This window comes from Morone saxatilis, unplaced genomic scaffold (genome assembly GCF_004916995.1).
Source record: "Morone saxatilis isolate NCDOM2014 unplaced genomic scaffold, NCSU_SB_2.0 Contig19, whole genome shotgun sequence".
Taxonomy (NCBI): Eukaryota; Metazoa; Chordata; class Actinopteri; family Moronidae; genus Morone; species Morone saxatilis.
The window spans coordinates 9,572,856-9,582,786 of record NW_023339751.1 but is presented as its reverse complement, the minus strand read 5'-3'; the positions used below and the strand labels follow the sequence as shown (position 1 = coordinate 9,582,786).

The window sequence follows — 9,931 nt, the reverse complement described above, 5'->3', positions numbered from 1 at the left end:
AAATAGTTCCTACTTGAAACTGCTCACAACATGGTCTGTGGATCATCTTTGATAAGTGGGTCATGACTTCTGGAAATAGACATTGCAGTTTGAGTTTTTCTATTTTATATTTGTGTGTGTGAGTGTGTGTGTGTGTGCACCACAAGCCAAGTGCAATTTGGTTCCATTATATTTGAGGAAAGGCAGATATATCTACGGCCGTTATCTCAAACACTCGGTGACTCACCCAAAACAATCTAAGATGGATAAATAGCACCATAGGTCGGAGGGAAAAGATGTGTTTTTGATTTTGTTTTTGAACTGTCCCTTTAAGCGATTATAATCCATATTTGTATATAAACAATCGATCATTTGATTACATGTATGTTAGAGGCGTCACAGATACCCAAGGCTCTACAGGGCTATTTACCTGTTTTGGTTCACTCTCGCTCAAATCCTACACACTGGTCCTTTAAATTGTATGTTAAAAAATGTTTGTCTACATGCATCACTCAGTCCTGCACCAGGTTGTTGCTACAGAGACTTGCAGAAATATGATCTGATCACCTGATTTGATATTACACAGTGCTCCACAAATTCTATAATTCTTCCTTTACCAGTGGGGGGTCTGAACATTGTGAAATCATCACCTCGTAATGATGTATACAATCTGTGTTGACTATAAGACACTAAACAGGCAGAGATTACACATCCACATCCACTCTGTCTTCCCAAAACCTCCATGATTCATATCTGTTTCACAACCACATATATATGCTCTTTCCCTTGTTCCCATGCTTCATCTCTCTGCGTGATGCTTCTGACCTTTTGGTATTGTTAAAAATGGGGAAAAAAGAGCTTAGAAACAAGACACTTTTGTCCTGATCAGTGTCAGCATGTTCCTGGTGTTTTTTACAGTATGTTACAGTGATCTCATTCTCATTCAGTTCATAAATCAGATTATGACCCGTCACTTCAGGGCTGCAATGTACCAACATCTCTGAACCACTAGGTGGCTCCCTGCCTTTGTAAATCTAGTAATTAGGGTCCACTATGGCAAGGTATCTTAATGACTGCAGTGAGGCATAATAGTCACACTGTGTCCAGTTAAGTTTATATCTTCATAATATGAGAAATATTCAAGTTTTCAGCTACAATTAATTCAGTCTTTCAGGTATCTTTCGCAGCCATCCCTTTAGATAAAACAGCCTGTAGAAAGTGATTATGGAGAGATTGCCCGTGCAAAGCAGTGGAGCAGGGTAATAAAGCTTCTGGTGTAATTAAGATTAGAGCTGTTTTCACTGGTTCTGACAGGCACCAGACACCCACGCCAGACTAAGTGAGGCTGGATGGAGAGGAAGGGAGGGAGAAAGTTAAGAGAGAGAGGCATGGCTAATCTTTAGTGCCCATGGGCACTGGAGTGAGAGAGAGAATGGTATAAAGCTGTGATGAGGAGGAGGGTAAGGAGGCATAACGCGGGGATGATTACAGGGTGAGAGAGCATGTGAGCAGGCGAGTGAAAGTTTGGGAAGACTGTCAAAGGTTGTGGGTCAGGCTGGGCGTTGAGAAGAGACGTGGACGTGTCTGTATAGCTGCAAAGACCAAATGAAAACATGAGACTGTATTTATTTTGTAACATTAGATATACAGTCTCACTAGATGGCAATCAGTCATAATTGCTTAAACTATTCCACCCTCTGGCATACCCTGACAACTACCATAAAACTCACAATGTACAGTAAATGTCAGCAACAATCCAGTCACAATACACAATGACTTATTACCATAAACTGTGTTTTTATAAGGCTGTTTTATGTCATCATAAGGGCCAAGTATGTCAAATAAACATAAACACACAGCCCTCTGTGGCCATAGTGGCGACGCTCAGTTAACATGCACAGTGCACATTCCTATTTCATGAACGTCTGGTTCATAGACAATAATGCGCTGCAGTCTAAACATACATGTGATTTCATTAATATTTCTGCAGGCTTCGTTTCTCTTTTATCAATTAGTGGGTGGTCAAACAGTGTTTGGTGCTGGCATTTTTTACAGTATGTTACAGTGATTGTATGTGTAAAAGTATCTGCGTCTCAAGAGGTTGAGTAAGTTGTCCATTAACTGCACAGTGTGCGGTTCAATCCCTGGCTCCTCGTGTCCACACGTCGGAGTGTCCTTGAGCAAAACACTGAACCCAATTGCTCCTGGTGATTAGGCCAGGGCCTTGCATGGCACCTGTGCTCCCATCAGTGTGTGAGTAATAAAAGGTTCGTTATGAAGCACTTGTGAAATAACTATATAAATGAAGTCCATTTAAAATAAGTGATTAAGCAATCGAATAGCTTAGAAACCGTAAAATCTACAGCGGTAAATTTTTATGTGGATGCGGTGCAGCTGATTTATAAAAGGTAAATGGTCAAATTGTGCTTTGGAGGGGTCTTCTTGATGAAAGAAAGAGCTACATAAAAAGACAAATTATGTAAGAACAGGATGTACACCAGCCAGAGGGATTTTTCACAGCCTGGAAACCCAACAGATGTTCTTACAAATAGCTTACAACTGCGCTAAGCATGAATAAAGTTATATCTATTAAACATTTAATAAGTCAAGCCACTTGTTACAACTTATAAACCCTCAACAGAGAATGATCACATGATGATCACAGCAATGCTTAGACGCTGATGCTGAGCAGTTATAATGTTAATTATGTTCACTATTTTAGGTTAGCATGTGGTACAGCTGAGGCTCAAGAGGATGTAAGTAGTTTTGCAGGTATTTGATGAAATAAGTGATAAAAATTCTGACCTGATGATGAAAAAATGTTAAGGAGGCATCAAAGTTATTAAAATTCATCCTAAGGGGGGCATGCCTGTTTTGTAATATCAAACAAACCTTGTGTTGGCACAAAATAAAAAGTCACAAGATAACAAAAGTCAGTAGGCTTCCTCCTGTGGGGGCCATGAATGTCGTCATGTTTCGATCTGGATGAAAAAAGTGGTTATATCTACAGACCAACATTTCCATCCTATGTTGGAAAACTAGAACCATTTAATTTATATTATAACATTTGTCATTATACATCTTCTGCAGTTTCTGTACCACTGCTGAAACACATTTATACTGTATATACCATAAATGCCACAATATTTAGTGTCCAATAACCTGGACACTAAGCCGGAAACTAAGTGGAGCCAGTAAACAAAAGTGTCTTTGTTAGAGATTTAAGGAGATTTATGTAGCTTACTTTGGCCCCTACCAGGAGTCAGGGTGTGTGTGTGTGAGCTCTGTGACTCTGACTGCTCGTTCCAATAGGATTCTGCTGTGCCTGAACAAGCTTATACCTCAGCCAAACCTGCATCAGCCGATTATGTGGGCGCGCATTTATGCATGTGTAAGTGTGTCAAAGGGTCTCTGTTGGCTCTTTTTTTTTTATCAATGGATATGGGCATTTTAGCCCATAACCATTGCACACGACGTGCAGAGATTCAGTGTTGCATTAAAGTAAACCGCACACTGAGTGGAACTTGTTTATAATATGTCTAAGTGTGAAAACATTGCTTTTTTACTGACGCAAGCTGAAGCCTATTTCGTCAGTGCTTACTCTTGCTGAAACGGTGTTTTGATAAATGAACGCCAAACTGGAAGCTGCGTATGTGACTGTGGCCCTGAAAAAAGGGTTTCTGATGGTTAGATTACACAGGATCACCCAAATCCTCACAACAAGAAGAAATTACACAGGAAAACAAAAGGAAGTTGAAGGGAGGGGGCAAGAAATTCTTTGGTAGGAAGGAAATTAATACTTATTCTGAGTATGTATATTTATAGTTTATGTGTGCCATTAAGTGTGTGTGTGTGTGTGTGTGTGTGTGTGTGAAAGAGGGAGAGAGAGTTAGTTTTATATTAATACTTTATAGATAATTTTTAACCAGCTCTAATGACAAATGTGATACGGTCTACAAATGACCCCGAGCTGGACAGTTTCACCTTGACGCATAAAGTGGAATGCTAAACTAACTGAAAGTGGTATTGTTATTGTGTGTGTGTGTGTGAGGCTGATTAGCAGTCAATAGAGCAACAGGGGCATTGAGTCACAAACCTTTCTGAGGTAAATTCATCCAGTCTCAGAGGCTCCACATTATGGCACTCCTGGATTATCCAACTTTTTTTTTACAACCATCCTTCTAGCGAACAGTCAAATATGTGTCTAGAATGCTACTTTAGTAACTACTAGGTCACCAACAATTTCAGATAGTGTTAGAGAATCGTGAAGGTTACATTTTTAAACAGTGAAGAGGGAAAGTATTTGAGGTCATGGGAAACTCAGAGAGCATTTGGTGGATTGTAGTGGAGTGCGCCTGCAGGATCCTTGGTGTTTCTACAGCAACAGGTAAGATATAAATATAAACACAAACAGAAGAATATAACAGGATTAAATTCAGAGTCACATGTATCACTTATTGTTTCAGTATGGGCGTGATTTACTTCTTTGGATAAACTTGCAGATGCACAACAGACTCCAGATCATCTCTCTGATAAGTTCTGCAGTCATTGTGAAAATATAAAAATAAAGTCTTAAAATTCAACCTAAAACTATTGGTAGTCGCAGTTGTAATAGTAATTGTGCATTTTATCTGCTGTGGTGCAACCTGTTGATGAAATCTGACTCTGAAATAGCTCTCTTAAGTTCTCCAGTGGGGCAGTATTATCCAGCTATAAAGATTTTATAAACCCACAATGTTAGAAGGTCGGATGATGATGTTGGCCAACTGTATTCTTGACCTCCAAGAACATCAAACCATCTGTTTGCTGATATATAGAGCATATAAAAACAAACTTGTCCATACATAACCTTGCTATTATGGTCCCTCCTCCTCTGTTTTCCTCAGGCACACAGGGACAGATTGCACGCAGCTCTCATAGCCACATTAAATCATCATGGGGGAAATAGCTCTCTGGTTGCTGCCTCCTTCAAAAAATATGGGACCCCCTCCACTTAAATTCAAACAGCTGCAGACACTGAACATTTACTGAGAGACATGTGCCTCGCATCATACCAAAACCAAGTCTCTGCATCCAGCTGGGTTACTGGGCTTATGCATTCACACCTACATTCGCTTTCAGTGCATTGTTTCTATATGTGTGTGTGTGTGTATGTTTACAGTGTGCCTCTGTCTCTCTGTCTGTGTGTTCACATGTCTACATGTCTGTGTTGGCCTGTCTGCCTCTGTGTGTGTTCTATGCAGACATTTATGCAGAGAGGGCATATATGTTAATATCCAGCTGGTCTATATGCAGCGTTAATTCCTCTCACACTCTATAAACTACCAGAAAATATTCCCTTGATTTCCCTCTGGTGCAGATTCTATCTCTGAGTTTCTGGTAAGCCAGCCAGAGAAATTGCTTCCATGTGTTTAGTGGCGATCAGCACTTTACCATGTTTACCTCATTTATATCTCACAGGACAAAAATTGTTAATCAAACAGGCTTTTCTTTATAGCTTTTAAGACTTTGTTGTCATCTAATTTCATCTCCTCCCATATGTGTTAAAATGTGTTTCACTGTCAGCATTCAGAATCTTCAAGATAAAGCAATAGTTTGACATTTTAGGTTTTTTTCCGAGAGTTAGATGAGAGGTTTGATAGCACTCTCATATCTATCCGTTAAATATACAGCCAGCAGCTAGATAGCTCAGCTTAGCACAAAGACTGTAAACAGGGAAACGGCTGCAAGGTGTGGCAAGATGACAAACATACCAGCACCTCTAAAGTTTACAGATTAAGAAGTTATAAACCGTATCTTGCTTGTTTAATCCTAACAATAACCAAAGCATAACACATTATGGTTTTAGTCAGGGTTATGAGCCAAACTATTTCTTTGTGAGGAGCAGTAACTTACTGAGCCATCTGCTCATCTCACAATGATGACAAGGCACCAGAATTATTGTGCCTGGCTCGTAAAACCGCAACCTGTTGTTGCCATGTAAAGACAAGATATAACAAGACATAAATGTGAATATTTTACCTTTAGTGGTGTTGGTAAGCAGATGTTGTTACCTTTGGAGAGAGCCAGGCTAGCTGTTTCCCAGTGTTTCCAGTCATTGTGCTAAGATAAGCTAACTGGCTGCTATGGGTAGATTATGTGTTTATCTAACGTCAGAAAGAAAGTGAATATTATCAATGGAATCATATAGAATTAGAGATATAAATTAAATCACATTATTGATCTCTTCAGGATACAATTTCTTTTGGTTTCCATCAACGCAGTGAGGTCAGAAGTTAAGGACAGCTGTAGAAGAGATTCAGCATCCTGCTCAAAGGCACTGCAGCAAAGTTGATTGTGTTCTGTATAATTTATAATTCATAAGCTCAAGATGTAAAAGAAGGACTATCAACATACCATGATGCCTTGTCACCACCTAACAAGTGGCAAAGCTTTTTAAAATGCCATGACTCTGCTCTGGCAGAAGAGCTGTGATGTGTTAAAGTGTCCACTCAAATAAAATTTCCTAACCCACTGGCAATGACATGGTAATTACAAGCATGAGTAAGCTATTACCAAAATGCTGCGACCATGGTGGAAAAAAATTACAACAATTACCAATATCAAGTGTTCAGTACTACCCCCTAGAGTGTGGAGTGTGAACTATGAATTCAAGTTGGGTCCCTTCAGGTCAGCTCAATCTTTATTGCTGTTTAAGGGCAGAAATGCTTTTCAGCTAGGACTTATTTACCATGAACTGCTTCAAACATCACATCTACAAGCACCAAGAATTCAGTAAACGCTACCTTGAAAGCAACATGCACAAAGTTGCATCACAGTGAAAACATTTGTACAGATTACATTTAATCACCCAAGTTTAGACCAGTTGCAACCCTGCCGGCAGCTAAGGAGAAAACCGTGAACTAAGTCTGACATCTGGTGGTCAGAATCTGCTCACCAGTAACTCTCAGAATAAAAGATAATCTTCCTGTCTTTTTTTCAGTCTTGTGTGCTGTGGGAGTGGAGACCCTCCATCATGGAGAATTCAACAGCCTCGGCATCTACCTACTGTAAGTAGGTATTATCGTCTACTTGTAATACACTGCATTTAAACCTACCACAGCACTCCTGACTTTGGCCTGCTTGAGACTAAACTGGTGGCATTCCTGAGTTACCGCCTGGTTTTTAATATTGTAAAGAATGTGTGGCCTTAGGGCTTGTAGAAAACAGTTACAATACTGTACCTGCTTTCATAATCACTCATACAAAGTGTGTACACATGCTTACAATGAGATGTTGGGAAGGAGTCAGTGGGGTGAAGTGAGGTGCAGAGGAAGACCTTCAGTGCTACTTCCTATTATATCTGTGGCTGACACAGCTAAATTCCCACAGAGCCACAGGAAAACATCTCCCAAAGGAGACCAGAAATGCATGTTTATTCTATCAGTACACACAAATGCAGATGAAGGCTGTTTACACACAAGCACACAACTCAGCGATAAGTCTTTAGAGAGACGGCTATGATGATTAGTCTTCAAGCATTTTTCTGGTTCACTAGATTAGATGGTTATCAGACTATTTAAACACAAAATAGAGAGGAGGGCATATACTGTAGTACCAAACACAACTCCTAAATGCCAAATCTTTTGCATCATATGAAACCGATACCGACCTTATATAGGTCGCTTGAAGTCTCCCCTTGCTACCCACAATTTAGAAAATATAATCTTCACCAACAGCCATAGATAAAATACAAAGAAACTGACATATTTAAATATCTAACCTAATATTTTAAATCTTATTTACAAACAGTTTACTGATTTTATCAGTGAGACTGTATCAGTTTCATTGAGCTCTGAACTTCTTTCTCCTCCCAGAGTGTCATCTGTTGGTATCATGATGTTTGAACTTGCCTATTTCCTGGATACTCTTCTGTTCATGTGTCTGCCGTGAGTAAACAACACACATCTGCAACATCTGTGCTCTGCATGGATACTGTAGCATCAATTCACAGAGGGAAAATCACATATAGAAACTATATTTATCATTGCAAGGCAGGTCCAAAAACCTAAATCTAAACATGGACTTTCCATTTTGTTAGTCTGTCCTGATGTCTGCCATTGTGTCAGCATTCACATATTTACCTGTCTTTAGTGTCAGAATAATAGTGTGAATGTGATTTTTTAGTCCTAACAAGAATAAAGATAGATGGTAGAATTGGTTGTAAATTGAGTCTCAGTCCTTCCTTTTCTTCCTCTCTTTCACTATAGCTGTCCTCCAGACTGGCAGCTGTTTGTATTGTGGGGGAAGATGGCTCGCATTGGAGGCTTCCATAAGTTCCTCTATTACTCCATAATGTCAGTGGTCTGCTTCTTGCACCCTGTGTTGGTGTGGCATGCAATTATCCCAGGTAAAATTGCACCAGAAGATACAATACTTCCACTCATGATGATGAGCACAGTACTGTTTACTGTGCTGTTAGTGTCATTTTGACTTGTCACATCAAAGAAAAAGCACAGCTGTAGAGTATAACATTAATCTTGGCTCTGTTCTATTCAAGTGTCCCAGTGAGCTGTGACAGTGTGACAAACTGAAGCACTATTATCTATTATCTACTATCTTCACATGCTTTTCCTATTCCTATTGCACATCCTATATAAAAACTGATTTTATTTTCTGATTTCAGGGACAATGCTTCTGGTGACAGCCTTTTTCAACTTCATATTAAGCAAGAAAACCAGGATCGAGTCTCCCAAAAGGCCACAGGAGAGCCACAGCGACCAAGGCCTGACCACCGTCTGTGTGACAGGGGGAGCAGCCTCAGACAGCGCTTTCTCATTCCTTCACATGGTGACGGGAAGGAGAGGGGGAGGACTGGCTCTCACAACCAGAGACCGCTGCCTCGGCCCAGGAGAGAGAGGAGAGAGCGTCCAGGCCATGCTGGAGCTGGAGCAAACAGCAATACCTAAAGACACAGAAAGGGAGAGGAGGAGGTGGAAAGAGGGGAGGCTGATCTGCTTCAGAGGTAGGAAGGAGCCAGCGGAGAGAGAGATGGAGGAGATGGACTGCTACAGTGAGCCAGAGCCAGACACCACCTCAGACACTGCACCTATGATTACTGACTGAACGTCCCTCTGAGCCCAGGCTAAACTCCTGATTGATATCACACAAAGGAGAGTAGGTGCAATGTGTTCATACCGACTGGTGCTGGTGCTACACTGTGGTGTACTTTTAACTAAAAATAACATTATAAAATGTCTGACCAGCCAAAATAAGAGTTATGAGCATTTTTGAGTCTGCAATAATAAAGTACTGTGTATTTTATGTAATTAGACAACTAAAATGTAAAGATTATTAGATTTTTTTTATTAATTGTTCTACTGATTTGGGTATTTTTTTTTACTTCAGAGAGATTTGTACAAGATGAAAGTATTTTGAATTTGAACAATTTGATCTTCAAATGTATAAATTCAAAGAAATTAAACCATTTGTACCTAAATTGCACATGGGTGGGTTTTAGTCTGATTTTGCAAAGCCAGCATTGATTGAAGGGCAGACATTAACAGCAAGCAATCCAATCCCGTTACTGCAGCATACATTATTCATGAGGCAATAAATTAGATCATTTCATTCATTCAGCGTCAGGGAAAATACGCACGATTGTGACTGAGAATAGCAGGCATTAAGAGCCTGTGCAGGTGCATGTGTTAGTCACATTCAAGTCTCCTCATTGTGTGTTTGTCGTGTGTGAGCGGTGACCATGGAGACGGAGCTCTGGGAGGACTGCTCATGTTATTATGGTGATGAGAAAAGCATCAGTTCACCCACCAGAGCGCCACCACAGACGTACGTTTCACCAAAACATATCTTATGTGCCACCACACCAAACATGATTACAAGTGTTATTCATGCATTAATAACATGTCATATGCTGTGCATTGATAATATTAATAGGCTGTGTGGATCAGACCCA

The 9,931-nt window shown here is 40.1% G+C and overlaps 1 protein-coding gene across 2 annotated transcripts; it reads left to right on the top strand.

Annotated features, from left to right (window-relative positions):
• The first annotated feature begins 4,018 nt into the window (after positions 1-4,018).
• Positions 4,019-9,105, top strand: tmem72 (transmembrane protein 72). 2 transcript variants are annotated; one of them, XM_035663691.1, is made up of 5 exons: positions 4,019-4,366; positions 6,962-7,028; positions 7,836-7,907; positions 8,229-8,368; positions 8,645-9,105. In XM_035663691.1, the coding sequence occupies exons 1-5, from the start codon at positions 4,291-4,293 to the stop codon at positions 9,082-9,084; spliced, it is 795 nt and encodes a 264-aa protein (XP_035519584.1). In that variant the 5' UTR covers positions 4,019-4,290; the 3' UTR covers positions 9,085-9,105. The 2 variants fall into 2 exon arrangements, with proteins under 2 accessions (XP_035519584.1, XP_035519585.1); XM_035663692.1 differs by having other exon boundaries at positions 4,314-4,366; positions 6,962-7,032.
• Positions 9,106-9,931: the final 826 nt, after the last annotated feature.

Coding starts and splice junctions, on each gene's coding strand:
- tmem72 (XM_035663691.1), top strand. CDS start 4,291: ATGGGAAACTCAGAGAGCATTTGGTGGATTGTAGTGGAGTGCGCCTGC. Junction 4,367..6,961: donor TGGTGTTTCTACAGCAACAG/GTAAGATATAAA, acceptor TCTTTTTTTCAG/TCTTGTGTGCTGTGGGAGTG. Junction 7,029..7,835: donor AGCCTCGGCATCTACCTACT/GTAAGTAGGTAT, acceptor TTCTCCTCCCAG/AGTGTCATCTGTTGGTATCA.